The sequence below is a fragment of the Gossypium hirsutum genome, chromosome D08, assembly GCF_007990345.1.
Source record: "Gossypium hirsutum isolate 1008001.06 chromosome D08, Gossypium_hirsutum_v2.1, whole genome shotgun sequence".
Classification (NCBI taxonomy): Eukaryota; Viridiplantae; Streptophyta; class Magnoliopsida; order Malvales; family Malvaceae; genus Gossypium; species Gossypium hirsutum.
This window is the reverse complement of record NC_053444.1, coordinates 1,993,784-2,021,643: the sequence shown is the minus strand read 5'-3', so window position 1 is coordinate 2,021,643 and position 27,860 is coordinate 1,993,784. Positions and strand designations below refer to the sequence as shown.

The following is a 27,860-nucleotide window of genomic DNA, read 5'->3' as shown; positions in this document are numbered from 1 at the left end:
CTAGGCTATGTGACTCTGTAAATATTGGTATCAATGCTAGGAAGGGAGTATCGATACTTTTGACACATTTTTGAGCTTTCGTCATGATGATGGCGTTTCTTTTTCTTTCTCCTCATGTTTTCTTCACTCGACAATGCTTTCTCATCTTCCCTCGTTTGATTTCCATGATTATCTTCCCTGATGCTTACTCATTTGCGTCATTTTTTAGTTTTATTATGGGATTTCAGAAATGATGATGGCGTTTCTTCATCTTTCTCCTCATGTTCCTTCACTCAATGGTGCTTCCTCATCTTCCCCATTTGATTTTCATGGTCATCTTCCTCGATGCTTCCTCATTCACATCAACTTCGTTGATGCATCGAATCCATGTCTGCGTTGTAGAGAATGGACAACAAAAAAAATTGGTGTCAATAACAGACAGAAGGTATCAATACCATCACCTAAGTATCGATACCTTATTCCTGGTATCAATACCATGTCCTAAACATCGATACCTTCTGCCTAGTGTCTTTGAGCTTACACCGATACCACCAAGCTATGTGGCAATACAAAAAAAAAATACTAACGCCGCCAGTCATAGTGGTGGCACTCAAAAAATTATTTTTAGAAAAAGTTAGGGGTGCCACCGATTAGGTTGGCAGCACTAGCGAATACAATAGAAAGCAAATTATTTTCATAATTAATCAATTTTTTGGGTCACTTATAAAAAAAAAAGTCAATAGGGAACTTAGGTTTAGTCTCCCAAATCAAATCGTAAAGAAATTAAGTGGCAAATCATTAGAAGCAAGCTAATATTTGTGTACCCAAGCAATGGCGACGATGAACTGGCAGAACCTGGAGGCGTACATAGCTTGTTTCTTAAGCCTAGGAGCCACCGGTGGGTAATCGAGATCGTTGATCAATTTTTCAGCAACGATTTTGATGGCATAAGAAGATCAACAAGAGAAACAATGGCGGCAACGATATGAGGAAGAAGATGGTAGAGAGTGACTTGAACATGGATCGGGCAACCCACCTTGACCTAAAGGTTTGTCTGAAAAGTGGGAGGGTTTGAGAAAAAGACATAGACTTGAAAAATAAGATTGGACAAAAAAATAAGACCCGTATTTTAAACTGGTTGAGCCTTAGGTAATTTTTTGACTTCGGTCCGACCCTATTTGAATTTGCCTAATTTTTTCACGGTTGTTTTGCTGTTGTTTTACTATTGTTTGTTGTTTCTTTATGTTGTTTTGTTGTTATTATATTGCTACTATTTTATTTTTTATTTTTTATATATTGTATAACTCTTGTTTTAATATTAAATTTGTAACTATTTTAGAGGCATCTGCTTGATAAGTTGCAACTATGTTAGTGTTATTTAAGTATTAAACATTTTTTAATGTATTTAGAAACATTTCTTTCAATGTTTTTAGTGTATTTGATGTGTTATAGTTTTAAATTCGTTTTTATATAAAAAATTTAATACGGGCAAGTCGGGCTAGGCTCAGGTTTAATATTTTTTTATCTAGGTCAACCTTGGACAAATTTTTAAATCTATTTTTCGGGTCAAACTTGAGCCTAGAAAATGAACATAAAATTTTACATTGACCTTACTCAACTTGACCCATGATCAACTCTAATAGAGAGTATAATATATATTTTTTTCTTTTCTTTATTTTACACGATGGTAATAGTCAATGGAAGAGAGAGAAAAAATATTATTAAAAATATTAAATAAATTATCTATTGTAGAATAGGTTATAACTAAAATTTCAACGAAAGTGAATAATTCGCATAATTATTAAATAAAAAAAATTAAAGTAATGAAAATAAAATAAATCTTATTTTGAGTCACATTTATTCATTAAAATTTTTACTAAACTAAATTTAAAATAAAATGAATACAAAAAAGATTAAAAAAATAGTTGAACCTAAATGAGAAAATTAATTATTAGTTGCATGTGATGAGACATCATCATCAATCCCATGAGCTTTTTTACCCTTCATTAATCCATCAATTCTCTCAACAACATCTTTTAGATCTAATCTCTTCTCTAAATTCGATTCACAACAGTTCAACCCAATCTTCAACATTTCAACCATCGTCTCTTTATCACCATTATTCACTCCCCCCATATCTTTATCCAAAACCTCTTCAATCTTCAACATAATTTCTGGGCTATTATTTTCGTAATCACCCACAATCGATGTTACCCACACAGCCAAATCTTGTTCTTCGGTTCCTTTTCCTTTTTGTAAGAAATTTGCAGGGAATTTGCCGGTCAAGATCTCTAAAATCAATACACCAAGGCACCATACATCAGTTTTCTTCGTGATCCTTCCATGTTTGATGTATTCAGGTGATTTATAAGCTACGATAAGCTCTTGGGCGCTTTCTGGGTTGATTAATGGGATTAGACTGTAATCTGTGAGTAAAGGTTGAAGGGATTCGTTGAGAAGGACGTTTGAAGATTTGAGATGACCGTGAGGTGAGATTAAAGCTGGGAGTTCGTTGTAGAGGTATTCGAGACCTTTGGTTACTCCTTTTACTATGTTTAATCGTGTTGGCCAATCTAGTGGGGATTTTCTCAGTGTCCGGTGACCTGAAAAGATTTAAAGGGAAAAGTTATCTTAACAGTCTAAAAAATTATAAATATTTACGAAATGGTTGATTCGAGCGATAAGGTTTTAAATATTTAAGGGAGTTTTCAAGTCTAATCAAGTAGCTCGTAGTGGCTTTGGATCTTCAAAAATGATAGATTTATCATGTAATTCATTGAATTTTTTATGAAATTACATGTTAATATAATTGTAAAATTACACTTTAATTTTTCTCTAGTAATTTATGATTCATTTTTTATTTTCTTAAACTAATTTTTTGACTTCATCCTTAGATGTAAGGTGGCATGTTTCTACGTTAGGGTTTAAAGTTTTAAGTAAGACACGAGGTATTTTTATGGATTTAGATATGTGAGGGATTTTTCGATTTCTTCAAGAGAAACCTACTAAGGTCTAGTACTGTCTTTATTGCGAAAGCTCGAATGTCTAAAGAAGTGGTCTAAAGACAAGGTGGGTGTGCCTAATCGGGTGATTGATGTAACTAATCTATGGCTTATAGTCAGCGTGCAGAGTTTGCCTTCACAGGAATCGGATTAAGCACTCTTAGTATGTGAAATCTAACACCTCTTCTGATCGAGAAATAAAACTTCCCACAAAAACAATACTAAGCTTGTTAAAAGATCTCAATTTTTATAGTAAATTTTTAAAATTAGTAAAATTCATTAATGATCGAATGAGTTAGATTATTGATTCTTAATTTAATTGGTTCGATCTCGGATTCAAAGAAGACTGAAATTTGTGAATTTAAGTAATGCGAGTACTAACCATGAAGATGAACAGCCAAGCTTCCATTTTCCATAAAATCAGAAACTAGCAACTTTTCTTCCCTCCTATAACAATAAGCAACGAGAGGAAGCACATTCTCATGTCTCAACCACCCTAAGTTTTCCATATGCTTTATAAACTCTTCTTTCCCAACGTTATTCATCTTTTTATGTCTCTTCACCACCATTGACGGCCCTACCGATAGAGCCGCCTTATGCGAAGACCCAAAGCTCCCACTCCCCAACACATCCGCCGTTGATTTCAACAGCTCCGCCAGATCAAACCTCTCTCTATCATCCCTCAAGAAAGAGAGCTCCACATCGTTTTTCTGCGAAGCACCCGATGTCGGTGGCGGAGCCTCGACGGAATGAGGCGGTTGCACTCTGCCGCGACAACAAATTAAGAGGAGGGTGAGAATGGCGAAAATGATTGATGTGACGACTAAAAAAAGGATGGTGGGAAGCCAAATGGCGGGTGTTTTGGGAGGGGCAGGGGAAGGAGCGGGGGAAGGGGTTGTGGGGAGGGCGGGTGAAGGGGCGGAGGATTGGGTTGTGGGAGGGGAAGGTGGAGAGTCACAAGTCTTCATTAATGGTGCTCCACATAGACCTTTGTTGCCTGCAGGTATAAACCAAGAAAATTATAGGCCTTTTAAACTATACATAAATGTAACGTTCATTCATAAAAATACATTTCTAAGGCTTAATTTGGATAGGCAATAAGTTTACATACTGTTAGTGTAAAAATAATGCTGTTAATGTAAAAATACTGATGGTTGTGAGATTATATATTGTAACATATTATAAAGTGAGATAAAAAATAAACTAAACGTACTGCATCGCACTCAACTAGCCATTCAAACCCCATCTAAGTGACATAGTTGCTACTATATTAAGAGTTAAATTATATTTTATTTCAATTATTCAAATAATAGTAAATTAACCTTTATAAATTAGATTAAATAACATATTGTGTCTTTAATTGACTGTGTCATATTGTATATAGAGATCATTTTTAATAATAGAAGTGAATAAATTTTTTAATAGACACTACACTAAAATAGATTTTTAGCGGCGTTTTTTTAGGCCTTTAGCGACCCTTTTTACCGCCACTAAAGGTGTTTGCGGCGCTTCCACAAGCGCAACAAAAAAGGCCGCTAACGACGACGTCGCTAACGTTTGCAGCGTTTACAAAAATAAACGCCGCTAAAGATCATGTTCTTTAACAGCGCTTGAAAAAAAACGCCGCTTAAAAACAAGACGCCGCTAAAGATCATGTTCTTTAGGATTAATTTATATATTTTTATTCAACATATAAGGATTAAATTATATATTTTTTGAGTAAATGAGACAAAATATAATTCAATTTTTAATATAAGAATCTTCATAATATTTTTTAACATGATTTAGATTTACAAAAATTGGGAAGTTAATTACAAATTTTAATTTATAAGATTGCGAAAAGTAAGAAACTAAATCCAAATGAAACATTATTAAGCTTTAATCTTCAATGGTAAAAATTAGTAATTAGTAGGTCAAAATTTTTTATGCAATAAATAAGAAAAAAAACAGTAATTCAAGTTTTCTTTCCCAATGGACTAAATTATTTATTTTCATACAGCATAATTAGCCCAATAAGATATAAATTTGATTTAATATTTTAAAAATTATAAAGATATAAACGGTAATATTATATTTTTATTATTGTAAAAATATATAATTTAATTCAGACTCAGATTTTTTTTCTAACTTCACCCTTGAATGAACATGATTATATGATTGAAAATAATAGGGTTCAAAACTACATAAACATGACCGAGTCACAGGGAACAAGAGTGGTGGAGTCAAGGGGGGCTAGCAGGCCCCGGCCTTCTAAGATGGAAAATTTTTCATTTAAGTCTTTTATAATTTATAAAATTTTAAATTAATAATAGTAAAATTACACTTTTTCCCCTCAAAAATAATAAAATTTGATTTAATCTTCTAAAAATTATAAATGTATAAACTAATAAAATAATAAAATTATATTTTTATTATTGTAAAAATATATAATTTAATTCCGACCTCAAACAAAATATTTTAGCTCCGCCACTAAAAAAAACAAGCACTGTCCTTATCCCGAAAAATGGTTTAATTGATTTAAAATTCTCTTAAAAATTATAGAATTATAAATTAATTTTCTTAAATATTTATAATTTACTAAAATTTCTGTCCACTTGAACATAAAAAAAAAAAAACAAAAACAGTAGAGTTCTAAACTATATATTATGATTGTACGATCGAAGTTTGCAATGAAATCATGGCAAAGAAAATGTTAAAATGATTATATTAGCATTTTGCAATCACGACAAACACGAAAACTCACCGGAAAATATGGTGGGATCCATCTTACTAAGGCTTGCAGGTATAGAACCCTCCAATGCATTATTTGAAAGATTCAGTGTGAAGTTGTGTTGTTTAAAATCCGGTATCTTACCGGAAAACTTATTCCCGTCGAGCTTAATCTCTATAACCTTACGAAGGTTAGCTATCGACGACGGAATCTCACCCGTAAACTTATTTTTCGAAAGGTACAATTTCTTCAATCCAGCCAGACTTTCAAATGCATTTTTCGGTAAATCTCCAAAAAGTTGATTGTTCGACAAATAAAGCGACCTCAGGCCACTGAGTTTATTAAAATCCGGTAAGGAGCCGTTGAAATTATTGTTCATAAAACTTAGGGTTCTTAATTTGGAAAACCCGGATAAGGAATCCACATCGATGGTTCCCGATAATCCCATTTTCTCAAGTTTTAGACCCAAAATGGTATCCTTTTTGCAAATGACACCGACCCAATTCGCACGGTTGCCATCGCACGGCGGCTTAGGGTTGTTTTTCCAACTGTCTAATTTTGAGGCATTGACTAAAGAAGCTTTGAATTTCAAAAGGGATTCAGAATCGGATAATGAATAAGAAGAAGTGAAAAACATAGATATCAAAAATATAAAGCGAAGGTGAAAGGTGGCCATGGCGGAGGGTTTTATGCACGGTGATGGAGGGCGGCAGCGCGTGCGCGCCCTTCGCCACGGGGCCTACAATGCGGGGGATATCGATGGGGTTTTTGAGCCCAAGGATGGACCCGAAAGAGAAAGAAAACAAAAAAGAAAAATGGTGGGAGAAAATCTGGATGGTTTTGAAAGAGAGGAAAGATTGAGTTACTAAGAATAGGAGTTGCTAAAAGGTGTATATCAATGGAAGGCTCTGCATGTGTTACGTTGATAACGTCTTCATCTTACGTATTTGCCATGCAATTCCTTTATTTAAAAATTTTTGGGCAAAAAGTTTTCACATTTTAATTCAATCATTTAGAATTTACTCGGTATAGTTTAGGGTTTAAGGTTTACTTCGTGTAGTTTAAGATTTATTATTTTCGATTGAATGTTGATTTAACAATATTTATAGATTAATGTTTTAGTTAGTTGAGTAGCTAGAATTTTGGGATTAAGATGAAAGTGGCTCGGATTCGAGCGGGATAAGGGTAGATAGAATTTTTACTCGGAAATGATAATATTTTATTTTGACTCTTAAAAAAAATTTAATTTGATCTAATGTTGACTTAGAGGTGATCATGGGCTAGGTCGTAACAGAATTTTAGGCCCATTTGACAGGCTCGGGCCAAAAAGGACCTAAAATTTTGCCTAAACTCGATCCGGATAAAAAGCTAAAACCCAAGTTTGACCTGCTCGGTCTATTAATTTTTTTTGTATAAAAATAAATTTTAAAAAAATATTTATACTTAATTAACACTAAAATAGCCTCTAAACTAGTAGCAAAATTAACAATAAAACAATATTTACATAAAATATTCAAACAATAGCAACAAAATCATAGCAATATAATAGTGAAATAACAAAAAAATAGTGGAAAAATAATAACATTTTTTTTTTGCAAATTCGGTCCAACTTGAAGGCCCATTCGAGAAATAAGAGGGTTTGGATAAAAAAATAGACCCAAAAAATAGGCTTGGCAAAAAATAGGGATTATTTAAAAAATAGGCACTCATATCAAAAGGTAAAATCTTGATTGGCTGTCTGGTCCTTCTCGTATACTACATCCTTGGAAGGAAAGGAGTTTCTTTACAGAGGTAAGATTGCCTTCGTGTCCTTTTACCCTGAAATATTTGTTCATAACTTTTAAGTGTTGAAGCCTACTTAATGTTCTTAATTATGGTCCTAGGTTAGAAATTCATGAATGCCTTTCTGGTAGGAGAAAGGGAAATGTGTATATATACAATGAATGAATACATGTATATTTATATATGATATATATTTGGTGTTGTTTATAGGATTGTTAAGAGACAAGCTTTGTTTGTGAAGAAGTGTTTGGTCTACTTATGGGAACTTGCATTTTCATACCAAGTTAATCCGCTTGCTGCCATTCAACCCTTGTCTGCCGCTACCTGACCTGATGAGATGAAACGAGCGGGGGCGAGGCGAGGTTCCGCGAGGTGGGTACTGATGAAGCTTTTAATCACCGCTCCTCCAACTTAGCTGTTTAGCATTCAATTATCTTCTGCTCATGCATTGTCTGTTATCATTACTATTATTATTTTGAGCTTTCTAGGCCTGATCGCCTTCAAACAAAAACAAATAAAAGAAAATAATAATGGGATTTCAAGTTGAGGTTTGAACTTTGATGATGGGAAAATTATATTTCATACCTCTTCTATTTATTGGTGAAAGTATCATGAACAACTTATATTAAAAATCAAATTGTATTTTGTCTTTTTTTATTCAAAAACTTGATAAATTAGTCCCTGTATGTTAGATTAAAGAGCAAATGTGTCCTTTCTATTAAAAATTTCATTTAATTCTGCTGTTAAAACTCGCTTGGTTAACGAAATAATTAGATAGTCCACGTGTACATTATGCTGACATACATGAATAAGTTTTTAGCAATAAAAATTGATGAAAAAATTTTACAGAAATACTAGTTTGCTTTTTGATTTAATGTTTAAAGACTATTTTGTTTTTAGTAGAGCGGATAAAATGCAATCTAACCTTTGATATAAGGGCCTTCATAGTACTTTTACCCTATTTATCTCAAAGTTTTTTTTGTTATTTGTTTATTTTTAATTTTATGTCTTTCTGAATAGTGGTGTGTAGAAGCGATCTTGTGACCCTCGTGATATAATTTTAAAATCTCATAAATGGAGTTGCCATCGAATTTTTTAGGTTTAAGTCACGATTTAGCTCCTGAAGTATACAATTCTCCTACTTTGGTATCGAATTTGATATTTAAAGTATCAATTTTCTCTATTTTTGGTCTATTTTGTAACCAACATTAAAAAAATTGTTAGACAATTTTGGCCAATGAAAAAGTGCCACGTGGCATGTTTTGGCCAATAAAAAAGATGCCACGTGGTAATTAGGTTTATTTAAAATAAAATTATTATATTTATATTTAAAAAATAAAAAATAAAAAATTATAATATTAAATATTAAAAAAACACTTGATCGATTGTTGACCAGCATTGATCGGTGTTGATAAGTCACGTGGTGCTATTAGAACATGCCATGTATCCTTTTTTAAAAACATATTATATATATGATATATACAAATTTAAAAAATTTAAAAACATTATTTAAAAAAATTAAAATATATAATTATAAATTTTAAAAATTAAAAATAATATATAAAAATTTAAAAATTTAAAAAAAATTAAAAAGTAATTAAAATTCAAGTAATTGCAAAAAAAATTGAAATTTAAATAATTTTTTAGAATTTTAGAATTATAAATTTTAGAATTTTATAAAAATATTTTTAAACTTTTTAAAATATTTTTTACAGTTTTTTTTTATAATTTTTACATTTTTTACATTTTTTAATAATAATAATGTTAATTTCAACTAATTTATTTTCAATTATTTTATTTTAAAAATATTTTTAGTTTTTTATAATTTATATTTTTTTCTAGATTATATATATTTGAATTTTTATATATTTATTTCTATTTTTTATATTGTTTAATGTGTATATATATAAAAGAATATTTTTGTTTTTTATATAAAAATGTCATGTGGTGCTTTGTGATTCACTATAATATATTTTTTGACCTCTGTTAAGAAATAGACTAAAAAAATATAACTGAGGTATATTTTAAGTACCAAATTGGGAAGTGAGTGTATTTTAGATATCAATTTAAATAAAAAAAATTTTAATATATAAATGAGAAAACAAATATACTTTAAAGTAAAATTGTAAATAAATAATTTTTTATTTCGATTTTATTGATGTAATTTAAGAGTATACGGTCAATCAAAAATTATTCGTTAATGAAACAACTATGGTAAATAAAATATGATAAGATAAAACTTAAAATTGCAATAAAGAAAATTATTGTAATAAAAGTAGTTTGTAGATGGGACAAATTACACATAAAAGCCCTATTTTTTTAAAATTTATCGAAATGGGCCCGGTATTTTATTATTTACCGGAATGGGCCATTTTCCCCGAAATCGGTCCATGTCAGCGCGATGTCAAGGGATGTGTCAACAAATCGCGTCCATGTCAACGCGATTACTTACGTGGCAACAAATCGCGTCCACGTAAGCGCGATTGGCTGATGTGGAAGCAATAATTCATGAATAGTTTATGTTTTTTAGCTTGGAAAACTTTGAAAGGCCATAACTTTTGGCTCGGTTGTCCGATTGAGACGATTTTTTTATTCGAATAACTTTTCAAGATCTACGCGCTAACAAACAGCCGAAGGCGGTTTGCCACAGTTTTCGTCGAAAAAGATCTTTTTTTGCCTCTAAATTTTGATTTTTTCGGTTTAAAATTGAATTTTGAAACATTCAAATCATTATTTTCCTTATTTATTTGAAGTAAACACCGGATTTTTTTTTACAGAATTGTTGTATTATTTTTTCTGATTTAACACGTGTATGGAATAGGTTCGATAAATCGTTAGAACGTTAAGTAATATAATTAAGATAATAACAGTATTTTTATAATATGTCAATTAATTAGTTTAGCTTAGTTAGTTAAGATGTTTGCTCTTTTCTCTTAGTACCTTGGTTCAAATCTTGTTGGTAATAATTTTGAATCTTTTTTGTACTTGTTGCATTTATTTTTTTAATCAATTAACTCGTTAATATTACATTAATATATATTATTAGTACAATAGTATAGACGGATTGATAATTTGAGCTACAATATTATGAATATTAACTACAATACATAATTTGAGATACATATTACAGTAATACATTAATATATATTATTAGGGGCAAAATACCAAAAAAGGGGCAAATTACACATAAAAGCCCTATTTTTTTAAAAATTTACCGAAATAGGCCTAGAATTTTATTATTTACCGGAATGGGCCATTTTCCCCAAAATCGCGTCCACGTCAGCGCAATGTCAGGGGACGTGTCAGCAAATCGCGTGGACGTCAGCGCGGTTTGCTGATGTGTCAGAAAATCGCGTCCTCGTAGGCGCGATTTGTGTCCATGTAAGCAAAGTGAGCTAACGTGGACGCGCTTTGCTGACACATCCCCTGACATCACGCTGACGTGGACGCGATTTCGGGAAAAATGGCCCATTCCGGTAAATAATAAAATACCAGGCCCATTTCGGTAAATTTTAAAAAAATAGGGTTTTTTTTGGTATTTTGCCCTTGTAGATATTGTAAATAGCATGATAAATTATGAAATTGTTTTTAAAAAAATACATAATAAAAATAAACAAAATAGCTTAGGATGGTGTCGAAACTATTTTTATTTAAAAACAAAAAAACAAAAATTAGTTGTCGATTAAAATTAGAAAAATTGGGAGTTGCCACCAATCTTTTATTAAGGTGTGATTGGGTCACCTAAAAACGACTTTAGTCTACGAATTTTAGAAAAACGGGTCCGGGAGTCGGTTACGTATGAGGAAGGATTAGCACCCTCATTACGCTCAAAAATTAGTACCTAGTTAGTTAATTAATGTCTTAATGTCGAAAATTTGAAAAATATAATCCTTAGCAAAAACTTAAAAAACGTTACGTATTAAGACCCTTATCATTTCAAAGAAAGAAAATGCCACACCCAATGCGTTAGGGCACGACATTCTAATTTCCTCAAAAATGAATTAGGCCAGAATACTCGTATAATAAAAATTTAAAAGAATATCCATTTATTCAAGATTTAAGAAATCGCGGCCCAATACGTTAGGGCACAATTCCTCCAAAATCCCAAACTCGGAATATTTCCTTTATTATTTTTTAGAAAAAATTCTTCATTTCGAGAAATCAATGCGTCACATCCAATACGTTAGGACACAACGTGTTGAACTCCCAATAATGAGTTCTTATTTTTTTGATTAAAGAGAAATGTTTGATTGTTAGATTTAATGAAGAAAATCGGAACTCAATACGTTAGGGCTCAATTTTCTTAAAAATCCTAAATACAAGCATTATCTAAATTTTGAAAATTTTAAAATTGAGTAAAAAAATGATGTGATGCTACATTAAATATACAATGCAATAATAAATATTACGATGGCATAGAAATAATATGAATAAATGAATAAACAAAATCGATAACAATAATCCATGACATGCAAAATATTAAATGTAAACACAATTATATAACGAATGAGGAAAGCAAACCAAATAAATGAATAAAATAATATATATATAATATAAACATAGAAATTATGAAGATTAAAATATACATATGATTTACAAATAGATTTTTTAGTTATGGGACTTATATATATATGCAATACATAATATTTATGAATATAAAGAAAAATAGATAAACATATATAGATTATAAAATAGGTGTTTAAAAATATATATATATTTGAGCTTAAAAAAAAGAATAAATATCCATATGGATATAAATAAAACATTTGTAAAAAATATATAAACATACGTACATATAAAAAATAATAATAATAATACATTATAGAAAATATACATATATATAGGAAAATAAATGGATACATAAAAAGTATATATATAAATATTAAATAATAATTACAATATTAAAAATAAATATACGTACATATAAAAATATTTGTTTTAATATAAATAAATAAATAAAAACAACAAATATATATAAATAAAAATTAATTACAGAAAAAATAAAAGAAATAATTACATTATGGAAGTTAATTAATTTAAAAAATGAAAAAAAAAACTAAATTGAATTGAATATGAAAAATTTGGGGGCAAATCTGCAAATAAATAAAACCCAAGGGATTAAATTGAACACGCGAATTACATAGAGGGGCTGGAAGGGAAATTTTCTTCTTTCCTCTAAAACGGCGTCGTTCATATTAGGACTGAATTGAAATTGTAACTAAATTAAAGGGCAAATTTAAAAATAACAAAACTCATTTGCAAAAACATTAAAAGGCGGAGGGGCTGAAACTGCAATTCACCCCTCCGCTCAAAAAACACGCGGATCCTAGGCCGGGTCGGGTCGGGTCGGCCTCCCAAAACGACGTCGTTTTGGCCTCCCAAAACGACGTCGTTTTGGCATCTGGGGAGGCTTGCTGAAACGATGTCGTTTCACTAGGCTATTTAAGCCAAAAATCTATTCAAAAATTTCATTTTCCATCTTTTTTTTAAAAAAAACTTCCGAAAAACTTCAAAAAAACTCTTCCCCTTCCCAGTCATCGGGTCATCGGCTGGTCACCGACCACCGCGCCGGCCGCCGTCTGTGGTGGCCGGAAAAGAGGAAAAATTCCCCATTCAGTTCCTCCGGCCTTTCTAAACCCAAATCTGGGGTTGGAATTTTCAAAATATCGATGAAAACCGCAAAGAAGTCAAGGAAACGCTTCGGTTTCTGGCCACTGATCCTCGGCGTGGCTCCCTCAAACGCTTCAGCGTTGCTTCGGAGTCCAAAGAAAGGTGGTTTCTTTCTCTTTATTTTATTTTATTTTATTTATATACAAATTAAAAAAATAAAAATAAAATAACAGTAGATTAAAATAAAGCGAATAAAAAATAAATGTAAACTTTTGGACTGATTTTTGCTCTGTATTGTATTCTCTGTTTCGTTGTGAATATAATCGTGCTTTTTATTGATTTCGAATTTGGATCTCCCATTACAGTGTTACAATGGCTTTTTTTATAGCCATAATCATATAAAAAATAAAGGAACAAATCTCTTATTTGATTCAAAATCTTTGATTTTGTTTCCTTTTCTGTTATTTCTTGCTGTGCAAGTACGAGGAGGCTCGTGCGATGTTTTGGGCTGCGGCGCTGATGATTTCTTCAGAAACCCTAAGGGTTTCGAAAATCGTTTTTTGGGCCCTTAAGATCTATTAATTTTTAGGCCTCTGTATTTCGGGTTTGGACCACATAGGCCCATTGTAACTTGGGCTTTTAAATTGGGTCAATGTAGTGGACATTTGGACCTTTATTTATTTATTTATTATTATTTATCTGTTTTTGGTGTTTACTGGACCGGGCAATAATTGGGTGTTACAGATGGATTTGGTAAAAATCTAAAATCTTTAAACGCTTTGGGATATAATTAGATTGATTTGTTTTTAAATTTTGTATAATAGTCAATTAAGTATTAGCTCGAATGGTATGAGTATTATTGTCAATGTAGGAGGTTGTGGGTTTGAGTGTATGGAAGGACATTATTTTTCTATTTATGGGTTGGGAGAGTTATGGGTAATTTTAAGTATTGCGCTAAAAAAGAGCAATAATTTTTATATATTACATCAGTACGTAATTTTAAGATTTATTTTTAAAATACTTTTTTATTCTAAAAATAAATTTTTAAATAGACTTCTAACGTAAGTTAATATCTCAAACAAACATTTTAAAATTTGATTAATTGTGAATAAAATATAAATCTCTGTCTTTTGTTTTTAGAAAAATAAGTATAATGATGATTCCTAAGATAAACCCTAAACATAATTAGTAATTAATAAGTAAATTTATAATTAGGGTTTCTTTAGATGAGCAGTGCGTTTATTTCCAGTTAGGGTAAAAATAACGGTGGTGGTGAGTTAGTTACTGCAACAATGAGATTAAATACTGTAGCATTAGATAAAAAAAGAACTAAACGCACCAGCGGCGTATCTAGGGGGCTGGCAAGGCCCCGGTCCCCCTAAAATGAAAAATTGTTTATTTAGGCCCTTTAAAAATTTAAAAAATTTAAATTAGTAAAGGTAAAGTTACAATTGACCTCATCTAAAAATGATAAAAATTTGATTTAATCCTTTAAAATTTAAAAATTATAGAATATTAAAAATTAAAATTTAATTTCCCCTAACAAAATTTTATAGCTTCCCCCCTAAAACGCAACACACTACCCATATAAATTGCCTTAATTTTTAATATTGGTTAACTAACCTAAACCCAAATTAAATATGTCCAACCCTAGCTCACTATTTTGCCGCTTAAATGCAAAAAAAAAAAAAAAGAATAATAAAAAATATAATTACAGTTTTGTATCTCTACTATTTTGAAATTTAAGATTTCACCCCTCTTCTTTAATTAAATATAATTTAATTTTTTATTATTATAAAGTTTATTAATAGATCCAAATTGATAACATAACATTTTATTTTTAAGGTGATAATGTGGATTTATTATTATTTGATTGCATAATCTGAACCACATGAAAATCAAATCGATCGTGTTCAATCTATAATAATTTACATGTGAATCGAATGCTTAAAACTAATTCTAAACATGATTCGAGTGATCGCTATGATAATAGTATTTAGTGATGCTATCGATTTGGATCTATTAAAAACATACCAAATAGGGACGACACTAAAGGGTCAAGCAAGGTCCCGACTCCTAAGAAAAAGAAAATTTGTGTTTTAACCCATTTGAAATTAAAAAAATATATAACCTAATAAATAGTAACATTGTAATTCCCCTCTAAAACGATAAAATTGTGATTTATGATTTTTAGAAATTATAAAGTTTTAAACTTACAATAAAAAAAATATATTTTAATTATCCTAAAATTTTTAATTTAATTTCGACCCTACCCTTAAAATTATTTCTAAAAAAAAGTTTATATCATAATTTTAACAATAGCAACTAACAAAGTTATCAACTTTTAATGAACTAATAATATTATAAAAGAAAAGAGGCTAAATTACATAAAATTAAAGTATGAAGCTTAAATAAAAAAATTATCATAATAAAGGGACTAAAACCATAATTAGGCCTAAATAGGAGTGTCAATTTCGTGATATTAGCAAAAGTTAATGCCTGAATTTGCAATGCCAAAACTCGGCCGCTTTTGATATACAGAATCTGAGCTTTCCAATCTTTACATGCAAGAGAAAATTTGATCAAATTTCTGCGAAAAATAAAGCTATATATATAAAAAGCAGGTAATATATTTGTGGTTTGCCTTTAAATCTTTACCGATTAAGGAAAATTTTTATACTGTTCAATTTTTTTTACTTCTGATTTAGGGTTTTGTCGAACAAATTCCGTTAATTATTTGCTTTTATTCGTTGTCTTGTGTCTTGAAATCAATTTATTGTTTTGTTTTGGGGTTCGGGTTCTTTTGAATTTGGTTTCTTTTTTAGCTATTGAAAGAAGTGGAGCTGATGGGTTCGTCTTTCGGTGAAGCTTTTCCAGCAATGCAGGTACTGTCTCAGCTAAATACTTTAAAATCAAATTTAGAGTTTTCGAAAAATTTTCCGAAATGAATTGATGTCTTAGGTTATCGTGTTTGAACTCAACTCGGCATTTATGTATTGGCAGGAAACTTTGCTGGAGTTTCGTGCTGGTAAAATGATGTTGGAAGGAAAAAGGGTTGTCCCTGATACACGTAAAGGGCTCATTCGCATAGCTAGGGTATTATCAATTAAAGAACTTTCGGTTATACTTATTATTTTTATCTTTTGGATTATATTAGTTTTATACATTATGTGTTTAGATAATGGAATTGTTATCTGTTTCAGATAATTTTTATCTGTAACTGTTGTGAGCTTACCACTTTTCTGTTCCAGGGTGAGGAGGGACTGGTTCATTTTCAGTGGCTTGATCGGACTCAAAATGCTATAGAAGATGTATCCCGCTTCCTATAGTTTGCTTTTGTTGTTTTACTTAAAATATTTTATTCTGTATGTATGAGGCTTGCAGGTTTTATCGCAGCAGTCTTTCGGTTTTGACTTTTGTTTTATGCTGCTTCTGATTTGGTAGCCTAGGAATCAATTTTGCATGTACGTGTCTGTGTATATGCATGCATTTCATTCTAAAATGTAAGTAGGGGGTCTTTTAGAGTTTAATATAAGTTCAGCATGTATGCTTGTTAACACATTGTATGTGTATGCTTTTCATGTTAACTATTGGTCACATTAGTTCTATCTTCTCATCTTGTTAATATCTGGAATAGTTTGCTATGTTGTCCATCTTTGCTATTTAGAAGTCAGTGGCAATGTTGTCTGATAGGTCACATTGTTTTATTTTATATATATGTTTCCATCTGGTTAACTGATATGGTTAAGAATTGATTTTTAATTCTTGTCCTTTAATAGCTTAGTTTCATTGTTAATATTCAGACCTGTGATTAACCTTCTATGCCTACTTTACCCTGTTATTATTGCTTGATTCATAAAAATGTTAATATAACATGTTGTGAGTACTCTTTTTTCTTTCCCTTTCCCTTTTCCTTGACATGACATATTATAGGATCAGATTATTTTTCCCGATGAGGCTGTTTTTGAGAAGGTATTTAATTGTCTTTTGAACTATTTAAATCTTTTAAAATAAGTTGATTATCAAATTGGATTACATTAGCTTTTTTAAGTGATCTTGAATATTATTGTGCTTGGTTAACATAGGTTAATCAAGCATCAGGCAGGGTTTACATATTAAAGTTCAATACCGACGACCGGAAGTTCTTTTTCTGGATGCAGGTTAGGTTTGTTAATTGCTTCCTGTGTAGCTAAGTCTCTGCTATTTATTGCTAAGTTGTTTTCATTCTTATTCGCTCAGGAGCTTAAAGCTGAAGATGACTCACAATTATGTTGCGCGGTCAATAATTTCATCAATCAACCATTAGGTATAAATGGATCACATTTTCTGGTTTAGGGTTTAAATATGCATTCTAGTCATTAAGGTTATCCTTCTGCATGGATTGCTTTGGTATGTTTATAATAAGACATATTCTCTCTCTCTCTCTCTCACTTTTTTTTTTTGTTTTTAATTTTGTTTTATGGATTCCTTTTAACTTTAATAGATTGTATATTCATGCATTTATCCTGCTTTTAATTTCCCATATGAGTTATCTGCTCTTCCAATTTTGGTTTACTTGGTCCTATATTTTTGCTTTTATGGTTCCCTTTTTTCTATTATTATTGTTGAAACATCCTCATCATACTTTATGTTGATAAAATCATATCAGTCATGGCTTTCTTAGCCAGTCTCTGTGTGTGTGTTGGTTCCTGCTACTCTGATGTAAGCAATCACATCATCAAACATGGCTATCTTGATCATAGTCTCACACTCTCTCTTTCTCTCTTGTTTCCCTTAATTGTCATCCTTCACTCTTTAACTTTATCTTTTGCAATATATTTCAGTATCTAAAATTGGAAACCCCTGCATGCATAGATACCATATTTCTACCTCCCTTCCCTTCCCCTCCCCTCCTCCCCTCCTCTTCTGTCTCTTCCTTTGTCTTAATATTTCAGTGTAACTCCTCATGTATCAAAACCGCTCTGTTAGTGGACTAGGCCTTCATACATTAACCAATTTTATATTTGAAGAATGACTATTTGCTCAATGTGGGTGGAATAGGGGGAGTTATCCAGAAATTGACTTTATTTTATTATTGTAATATTCAACAGAACTTGGTGTAGATGAGCCTGATGCTTCTGAGCCTTTGCAAGCGTCTGAAGACATGGTTGAAGATGATATTTCATCAAGGTAAAGCCATTGTTATAAGGATACCCCTCATTCATGTAGAAAGATTACTATAAATGGTATTTGCAAACTCAAAATTGAAAAACTAAATGTTGTCTACTTTATTTTCAGATGTCTTGTGGTCCAGCCTATCCTATTCCTTGTGTCATACATGTCAATGTTGTGAAACTTTATAATTAAAATTAGTATTAATAAAACAATATTAGGCATGTTGATGAATGCACTTACATGGTTTGTGGTCGATTAGTTCTAGAAATTAAATTTTATTGTTTGTAAAAATTTTAGGAAGAGAACTGAGATTTAGAATCAATTTTAAGATTGAATATATGAGTGTTGTTTTTATTGAAGTACCTGTCAGTTCCTCTATTCATAGACCTTGGTTGGCTTAGACCGAAAGAAAATTAGAAATTTGAGTTCTATTCTTTTTCAAGATATTAGGCACTTGTTCAAAATTCTTATGTTTTTATTTATCCAAACTTTTCAGAGCTGGAAACTTGACTCTTACAAACTTAGGTGCTGAAGCGATTAGTGATGTAACCTCTTCATCAGGGCCAGTTAAATTGGAAGACTTGCAAAGAATACTGAGCAGTATTGGTCCAGCAGGTATGTAGTTCATTAATTGCAGAATGCTTGTTACTATTATGTTATTTGATCATTTTGAGCTCTAACACCGTTGTTTTGTGGTTGTGTCTGTTGCAGAGGTAGCTGGTGAGCCAGATGGAGGTGATTTTTTTTTTCTTTTTTATATTTAAGAGCATCTGGTAATATTGGAATTGAACCTGTTAAGTTTCTAGGGAATTTTTTTTTTCTTTTTTATACTTCCACGTGTGAAGTATTTTTTTCCAATATATTTGTAGAAGTAATAATAAAATTGTAGTTGTGATATTATCAGTTTAAAGCTAGTGATTTTGCTTTTGATCCAATACTTTAACCTGCTAATGTAACATATTTTTAAGAGTGAGAGTAGTCTGATATGCAGTCCTTGAAATATCAATTCTGCTTGATGCTTCTCTCAGAGTTAAGCCATATGTGTCAACCTTTGTGTTTGTAGTCAAAGAAATTTGACGAGTCTATTATTTCTCAAGAGCTGTCCACTTTTGGTATTCTCAATTGATACCATACCTTTAGGAAGTAGTTTGATGTGAAATTTCACATTTTCTGTTGGTTTTTCTTTGACACGACTCCACCTCCTTCCCTTTTTTATCTTACTAGGCTTGGGGTTGGATGATATTTTGAAGCCAGATTTGATAATGCCATTAATTGAGACATTGTCGTTGGAAGAGCGATTAGCTTCATATTTACCAGAGGTATATAATTGTTGCATTGTTTCGGTTTTCTTTCTATATTTTATGTTCTCCGAATATGAAGTTATTGGTGTTTCAGGGTCAATGGACACCTGAGGATTTGTTAGAGTTGCTGCAGAGTCCTCCTTTCCGTCAACAAGTAGATTCATTTACCTATGTGAGGAATTAGAACCCACACTATTATTTGTTTGTAAATTCTCAATGCACTGTTCAATTTCATGAGGTTGCTTTCTCTCTGTTATAGGTACTTCGAACCGGACAGATAGATTTGTTTCAGTTCGGTATTGATCCAAGTAAATGTGAGTAGTCTGCAGTTCCAAGTAAATTTTAGTATCGGACATTGCGATGATTCTTCATGGTTAATTTATTTAACCATTCCTTTTTTTGCAGATAAGTTCACCGTTTTATCTTTCCTTGAGGCACTTGAAGATTCTGTTTCCAAAACTTCCGGAGAAACACAAGATGAAAAAGATGTAAGACCTCAATCCTGTAATCGTAATGACCCCATGGATGAGAGCAAGTGACGGAGATAATTTCATCTGGTATCGTTCCCATCACCCTCGTTTATCATAGGAGAGAATAGTTCATCCCTGTTTTAATTTATTCTTCTTGGTTGAGTGGGTGTTCTGGAAAAAAAAAAGGCAGAAAAAAGAAAGCAATGAAGAATGGAAATGGTTTTTATTGTGGTTCAAAGTTTTAAGCTATTGTATAATACAACCCAAAAAACAAAAACAAAAAAAAAGAAAAATTTGTGTTGAAGATTAAGTGGATAATTTCTTGGTTTTTTTAGGACCATTTTTAATACCTTCTGAACATACACGGAAAGCATTGAATTGGTGAAAACATATAAAGGTCAAGTGTATGTTGGTCTGTTGGATTTTTGTTACATTCGAATTCCTATCAGTTTTTTGTGTGTTTTATTGCTCTATGGTTATGGTTTCCATTAGACCTGAAAATTGGGCTTGAGTCAATCTAGGTCTGGTCATTTTGGGTTTTAAATTTTCAGGTTTAGATCATTTTAAGTTTGGATTGTTTCTGACTAGAATCATTTTGGGTTCGTATTGTTGGGATTTGTTTGTTAGGGTTTTTGAGTCAAGATCATAGGTTTTTTCAGGGTAAAGTGCCATGGAGGTCTTTGTATTAGGAGTCAAATTATATTTTGCCCCCTACTTAAAAAAGGGTAAATTAGTTCTTGTATGTTAGATTAAAGTGCAAACTAGTCATTTTATTAAAAAATTCATCCATTTCTGCTATTAAAAATTGGTTTCTGTATGTCAACATAAGGTACACGTGGCATATTGGGCTATTTTGTCAACTATGTCAATATGTCAATTTTTAATAGTACGAATGGATGAAAATTTTAATAGAAAGTACTAATTTACTCTTTAGTTTAATGCACAGGGACTAATTTATCAATTTTTTGACTAGAAGAATTAAAATGCAATCTGACTCCTAGTATAGGGGCTTCTATGGTATTTTACTGTTTTTTCGGTCATTTTGAATTTTGTTGTTCACATGTAACCTAGATGATTGATTGATAAGTTTTTAATATAGATTCAAGTATATAACATATTTATGTAATGATAAATGATTATAATGAAAAAAGTATAGTCCAACGAACCATTAGGCACATGAACTAGCAGTCATTTGATGACTGATGATAGTCCATAATGAACTCATTTTGCTCATTGCATCCATCGGTGGAAGTGGTCAATACTGAAGCATATCTTCCGCCGTAGATTCGCAAAAAGTTCAATGATTCAATTCTCGGCTGCTCAACTGGCAGACTCCCTTCCAACATGCCGACCACATTTGACATAGTCGGCCTCTGCCATGGCTGCATCTGCACGCAGCATAAGGCCACTTGTACAAGTCTCTCAACCTCCTCACTCTCAGCCCTTCCGTTCAATTTTGGATCCACAAGCTCCATATATCTCTTCTGCTCATGCATTTCTAATGCCAGTAATGGGAAATACAGTCTCTTGAGCTCCGTACCCGATAATGGCGCACAAGGTTGTATGGAGAAATTCCTTCTTCCTCTCACAATTTCAAGTAAAACCATCCCATAACTGAAAACGTCGCTCTTTTCTGATATACCCGAGCTTGTTAGCCATTCGGGAGCTAGATATCCTCGAGTTCCCCTCAATGTCGTAAGAAGGTTCGACTGTTCAGGTGTTAGAAACTTCGAAATCCCCAAATCTGATATCTTCACTTGTAAATTTTGGTGTAAATTTTCTTCGTGTAGCAGAATGTTTTCTGGTTTCACATCACAATGGATTATCCTGTGTTGGCACCCACTGTGCAACTAAGCAAGTCCCCTTGCGGTTCCGACTGCAATCTTGAATCTTTCTTTCCATTCGAGAACCGATTCATTATTGAAGATAACATGGTCCAATGATCCCTTGTTCATGTATTCTAATACCAAAAACCGTTGCTTGCCTTGCAAGCAAAATTCTTTCAGTTTAACAAGATTGATATGGTGAATGTTTCCTATGATTGCTATCTCAGTGCAAAAATCCTTCTTTCCTTCAACTCCCAAATTGGTGATCCTTTTCACTGCCACAACTGATTCATCTGGCAAAACACCTCTGTAAACAGTTCCAAATCCACCGCTACCGATTTGTGTTGTGAAGTTGTCTGTTGCAGTTGCAAGCTCCTCGTACTCGAACTTAACCGGTAAACCTGCAATAGATAGTAAATCGATCTCCATTGAAAATGAGGCTTTCGAGCCTAATCTTACTACTGCAGCTCTGGAATGCCATTTTCTTGTTTTCCACCATGAGAATCCTATAACAAGGACAACCAGTACAAGAGTCCCTAATGAAGGTATTAGGACCGAACCCAGTACTGAGAATTTATGATCAGTATCGGTCTTAGAGCTCAGGTTTATATTAGAAGATAGGGTCATGGCCTTTACGTAGCCTGAAAAGTCTTGGCCAAGACCAAAGGTGCTTGAAAAGATGGATCCGACATTGTTCCAAATCGGATAACAAGAACCGGAAGAATTTCCATAGAGAACCCATAAGCAAGAACAGTTCCGAGAGCATAGCAGTTGACAGTTCAATAAACTGATCCGTTGACTTAGTGGCTCTATGAAATTCGTCGAGAAATAGTCTATGGCATCCCCTATTTCCATATAGGAAACCTGATTATTGGTTTCATTACCATAAGAATTACTGGTATTGCAAGCTTTAGGCAAAGTGAGCAAAGGATTAATTGGCACACAACCATCGATTCCATTGTGGAAAGCTGATGGGCATAAACAGGTTTCGGGCCTTTTGTCACCGTTGCAGAAACCGATTTTCTCACAAATAGATGGAATTCTACAATTTTCAACTGGAATTTGTAAGTTCGGGACCAAATTGTTCCCATCAAAGCTGCTAATGGTGAACTTCCCATTGGACCCCAACTTTGCATATATAAACTCCAATCCTGCAGCATCAATAGGAGCCAATGGCACCTTAAAGACTATGGTTGAACCATCATCTCCAACCCAATATAAACCGCTGCCATTAACCGCCATGAAAGACATCAGCACATTCGACTCCTTGAAAGCTTGGTTATCCATTGACAACTGCCAATACGTCATCCCATTCCACTGCAAAAAAGCATCAGAACCGGTGAGCAAAAGCTGGTATTCACCAGCAAAGAAGTCTATACCAACAGGCAATCTTTGGCCCCTTACGAGAGTGTCAGTAGGGTAGTTGAAACTTTCCCATAATGAAATGTTTTGTTGATCAAGCAGAATGAGATTTCCCGAGTCATCAAGTTGAAGGAATGCAACAGGAGAGTCAAGGCTCGGCGTTGACCACACGATCTGATCGAAGTTATTGGTGATGACGAGTCCATTGGGAGTTAGCAAAACTTTGGCAGAATCTGAAACAGGTCTGCCTCTGTTAGCTGTCCATATGATGGTGTTGGTAGACGAGTGGATGATTGAGAAATAGAACTGAGGTAGCTGTTGGTCTGGGTAATTTGAAATGGCAGCTCGGAAGGTAGCGTTGGGAGATAGCAAGAAGGCACCACTGTTGTCAACCAAGTTGATGAATGAAGCAGTGAAGTTGGGGCGGATGGAGTGACTGTAGAGACCACCTGAGGAGGTAACAAACAACCCGGACAAGAAGACAAAGATGGAAAAGGCGGCCATATTTCAGACCAGCAAGATAGAGACGAGAAAACGCAATAAAACAAAGGTTATGATGAAGGATTGGGGTGCCTGGAAATCAATCAACTTACACTAATTTGACCACTTTTTTCATAAACGTGAACACTAAACTACTAAACTAGAAGGGTTTGCTTAAAGGTGCAAGTTGTTTTGAAAAATTCAACTTTAATCTTTTCAAACACAAAAGGTTCAATCAAGATGACGAAAATCTTCTGAAAAACAAATAATTATAGTTTGAATTCAAGAAACAAAGGGAAAAAAAGGCTTACTATGATGACTTTGACTACAATAATTAATATAATCAATATTTTAATTTGACTAAAGCATAGACCGTAATAATTGGGCAAGAAATGTTGACAAATATGTATTCCCTCTGCTTTTGTTCATCTAATTGTTGACCCTCATAGCTTTCATCTTTCTGATGGAGTCAAGTTACAAAGCCAATTCTGCCTCTTGGAGCCATTGGCCTGGTGGCTTGGAGCATAGCACAACCTGTAAAGTCTAGCGATCAAGTTCATCTTTTTGAGCTTCTCCGATATTAACATGTCTGGCACGTTGAGAACCATGTAACATTTTGACCATTGGAGCAAGATCGTGTGTATCTTAATTAGTTGATCATAAACTTTCAACCGAAAGGCATCGCATGTCAACTGAACAAGTATAAATTGCTAACCTAGAGGCTGATGCTATGTGCTCAATCCCAGCAGAAAACCGATAAACCACCATCCCGGCAAGCCTAATGCAACCCGTTGCAGGTAGATAGGGCCAAGCCCTAGCCATCTGCCATTGTCATCACCACCCCCGGCTCTTGGTATGTAAAACCAAAACTATTTTCAAAGCCTCGGTCTTTAACTCAACCAAAACTATTTTCAAAGCCTCGGTCATTAACTCCCCCATTAGCATCCAAGACAACCTACTCACCTCCCCCGTTAACCACCATCGCCGGAGAAGGATGAATACATTTACTTCTCCGCTATCATTTAACCTGTATAAAATTGTTATACTTAAAACCACATTAACAGACTAACCAAATTTGACATCATAACAAATGTTGAAGACAACTGCACCATGGTTGATTTTTGACTTTTGAAAGTCTACATTTACTTTCACCTCAAATCAAAATGGAGAAGAAGTGGATTAAAACACCTTGTTTACTTGTAATTGTGCCTGTTAGAATTACATAAAAAGAAACATGCATGGAGTACTTAAAATGAGGATAAGGACTTAAAAGGCAACATAATATTATAAAATTGATTGAGTTTCAGGCAATATGCTTCTAGTAAATTTGATAATACAAAGATAAACTCAACAAATTCTCAGCCTACTCATTTGAATTCCATCAAAAGGCCTTCATTTGTGGCTCAAACTGGTCATTTTGCCCCACTTTTTCTTGTCAAAATTCATATCAAAAGAATCAGAGCAAGTGGCAAACTAGGCCCAAAAGTTATTTTGGCAAATTATCTACTGCTTCTCTGATGTCAACTTGAAGATCTCTGTTGAGATCTCCTATGGACATTAGTAGAAGCATTTAGTGGTTGTGGAACTTTGGGTTTAGTCCTACTATGCCTTCTTCCCATTGCCCTTTCACCTTCACCATCACCCAAATGAGTTTTCAAGTCCCCATTCTTCCTCTTACTTCTTGTTGTTGTTCTTCTACTAACTGCAACAGCTTCACGAGAACCACGCCGGCCGCTATCACCATTCTCAGTTTCTGAACCAGAAAAAGTAACTGAAAGTCCATTATTCTCCTCTTCACTATCATCATCACCAGCTTCCTTTTTGGATGCATTACTCGCTGCTTTCTTTTCTTGATTGGTTCCTGTAGACATAGAAATGTCTTTACCATGTTCTTTAACAGTGTGCATAAGATGAAGATACCGATTCCTAATGTTCATCAATGGATTATTCTCAATCAGCAAACCCCTTTTATAAGCCTCCTTCAAAACAACGGTATAAGTTCCAATCTTACTGGACAAGTAAAAAATGTGTGGATGGTGAAGCAAAACTCTCTTGAACCTTGACCTTATCCCCAAATATTCCCCAATACACAACACATCATCCCTCTCTGCCTTTTTAGCTACGAAAAGATTCAAAATTTCATGCAAAACAGCAGCTGCCCATTTATCAGATTCATCAGTTTTTGGTGAAAGATGAAGAGCATTCTCGTATGGTGAAACGTAAGGCAATTTCTGCCAATCATCCCACCATTTTTTCACCTTCTTATCCATCTCAAATCCCTTGGAAAACTTCACTGGAAATGCTAAAGGCATCCCTTTGGAATACCCAGACCCTCCTTCCATAGCCTTCTTTTCAAGAATCGAAACAGCCAATTCATCACTCCTACAAACCAATTCCAATTGACCCGATTCATTGGACCCGACGACCCGAAAGCAGTCAGGGAAATCCGGGACGAGGGTTTTCAAGTAATTTTGAGGAAGACCTAGATCCCATTTCAGTTTATCGAGGATGTTGATGGGGATTTTGTTCATTCTCGATATCATCAACAGTTTCAAAAGCCTATTAGCTACTAATTGCCTGTAAGAATCACTCTCGTAAACCAAATGCTCATCGGCATCGATATCGAGTACTTCTTGAGTCAACTTGATATAGGGGTGGATTCCGATTCCGCCGGGGAGGAATTCGTGGAAGACCGATGGGTATTTGCGGATGAATTCAATGGGTCGAGAAGGGATTTTGAGTGTGTCTTTGTTCTGAGCGATTATGGAGATGGGAAGGGACTTTGATGGCTCCGATTTGATGAGGTTCTTAACGCTTAGGAGTGGACGAAGGTTCTTCTCTCGCTCCACTGCATGGTCTAGGCCACGGTCTCTGACGAATTTGATGGCAGTGGTGGCGGCGGCACCGTCCATGAAGGTCCTGCTGCCGCGGTGGCGCCTGTGTATAACGTGGTTCGGAAACTTCATCGGCGGCGAATGTAGAAATGAGAGGGTGAGCAAGGGTTTTGGAAGGGTTTTACAGTTTTTGAAGTTTAGAGCAAGGAACAGCAAAACCCAACACCCACTAATATATTTGGCTCATTTTAATGTTAGCATTGTTTTAAAAACCGAATATTAATTAAATAAAATATTTAAAAATTAATAAGTTATTTAAAAAATATTAAAAAATTTACAAACCTATTCAACAATAATTATTTTTAAATTTTTTCCAAATTTCAAATAATTTTTTTCACAGAAGTAGGTCATTTCAATCCTTTTGTTCGAATCAATATATTAAATTGATTCGAGATCAAACTCAATTAAGGCTTCTTTGGATAGGTGTTTTATTTTTAGAGTTACGGGTTTAATTTTTTTTTTGTCTCATGCCGACACTATTGCTGACACAATAATCTCTATACGAAATGCTGATATGAATAGAAAAGAAAGATTCAAATACGATCTGCTAACATCATTGAAAACATTATTAAATACTTTTACAAGAATATTTTATCGATAACGTAAGAAAACATCGGGAAAGCAACAAATATATTTTGGTTTTAACCCTGCGACATAGACGGAATAAAAAAGGGGAACACAAACCTATTCTAACTATCATTGATATTTTTACACCAATCCAAGTGGCCTTTAAATGATTTCAGTAGGATTAAAATTATGGTAAATTGAATTAGAAGTCCTCAAGTTCTATCCAGATTTTAAATTAATTTTTAAACTTTAAAATATTATAATTGAGTCTTTAAATTATTAATAGCGTATTAAACATGTTCTTCTATCATTTGCTCATTTTAGTCATTAGTTTCGGTTTAAATGCATTTTGAATATGTGTCACACATATTTAAAATATATATTTATCACATAAACAACTTTATGTATTAAAAAAATTAATAAAATTCAGAGGGGTTTTTTTAACATGTCATATCTAAATTATTTAAACAATAAATACACTTGTATTTGTAATTTAACTATATGTTTTAAATATCCTCCAGGTTAGATTTTATCTGAGAGTTAACGCCCAAGCTAATTTACTAGGTAGGTAGAATGATTAAATTAATACCCTATTAATATTTCTAAGACTCAATTATAACGTTTTAAAGTTTGAAAGTTGATTTAAAATCTGGATATAATTTGAGGATTTCTAATTCAATTTACCCTATTTTTAATCCCATTGAAGTTGTCTAACTAGTGATG

At 32.9% G+C, this 27,860-nt stretch overlaps 4 protein-coding genes across 4 annotated transcripts; 1 reads left to right on the top strand and 3 right to left on the bottom strand.

The window, feature by feature from the left end:
- Positions 1–1,841: 1,841 nt before the first annotated feature.
- Positions 1,842–6,505, bottom strand: LOC121220193 (pollen receptor-like kinase 2). The gene is made up of 3 exons (XM_041099476.1): positions 5,725–6,505; positions 3,364–3,978; positions 1,842–2,582 (listed from the first exon to the last, which is right to left on the bottom strand). Exons 1-3 carry the CDS (start codon positions 6,365–6,367, stop codon positions 1,924–1,926), a joined length of 1,917 nt encoding a protein of 638 aa, XP_040955410.1. The 5' UTR covers positions 6,368–6,505; the 3' UTR covers positions 1,842–1,923.
- A 9,063-nt stretch (positions 6,506–15,568) lies between these two features.
- On the top strand, positions 15,569–20,439 carry LOC121220192 (26S proteasome regulatory subunit RPN13). Its single transcript, XM_041099475.1, has 14 exons — positions 15,569–15,707; positions 15,909–15,968; positions 16,087–16,179; positions 16,335–16,394; positions 17,017–17,055; positions 17,169–17,243; positions 17,323–17,389; positions 18,174–18,252; positions 18,734–18,852; positions 18,949–18,972; positions 19,462–19,556; positions 19,633–19,710; positions 19,798–19,852; positions 19,944–20,439. The coding sequence occupies exons 2-14, from the start codon at positions 15,930–15,932 to the stop codon at positions 20,075–20,077; spliced, it is 957 nt and encodes a 318-aa protein (XP_040955409.1). The 5' UTR covers positions 15,569–15,707; positions 15,909–15,929; the 3' UTR covers positions 20,078–20,439.
- Positions 20,282–24,908, bottom strand: LOC107926272 (G-type lectin S-receptor-like serine/threonine-protein kinase At5g35370). Its single transcript, XM_016857080.2, has one exon. It carries the CDS (start codon positions 23,698–23,700, stop codon positions 21,859–21,861), a length of 1,842 nt encoding a protein of 613 aa, XP_016712569.2. The 5' UTR covers positions 23,701–24,908; the 3' UTR covers positions 20,282–21,858.
- Positions 24,909–24,932: 24 nt separating this feature from the next.
- LOC107926273 (protein WHAT'S THIS FACTOR 9, mitochondrial) lies at positions 24,933–26,738 on the bottom strand. Its single transcript, XM_016857082.2, has one exon. The coding sequence runs from the start codon at positions 26,640–26,642 to the stop codon at positions 25,197–25,199; it is 1,446 nt and encodes a 481-aa protein (XP_016712571.2). The 5' UTR covers positions 26,643–26,738; the 3' UTR covers positions 24,933–25,196.
- Between the last annotated feature and the right edge of the window lie 1,122 nt (positions 26,739–27,860).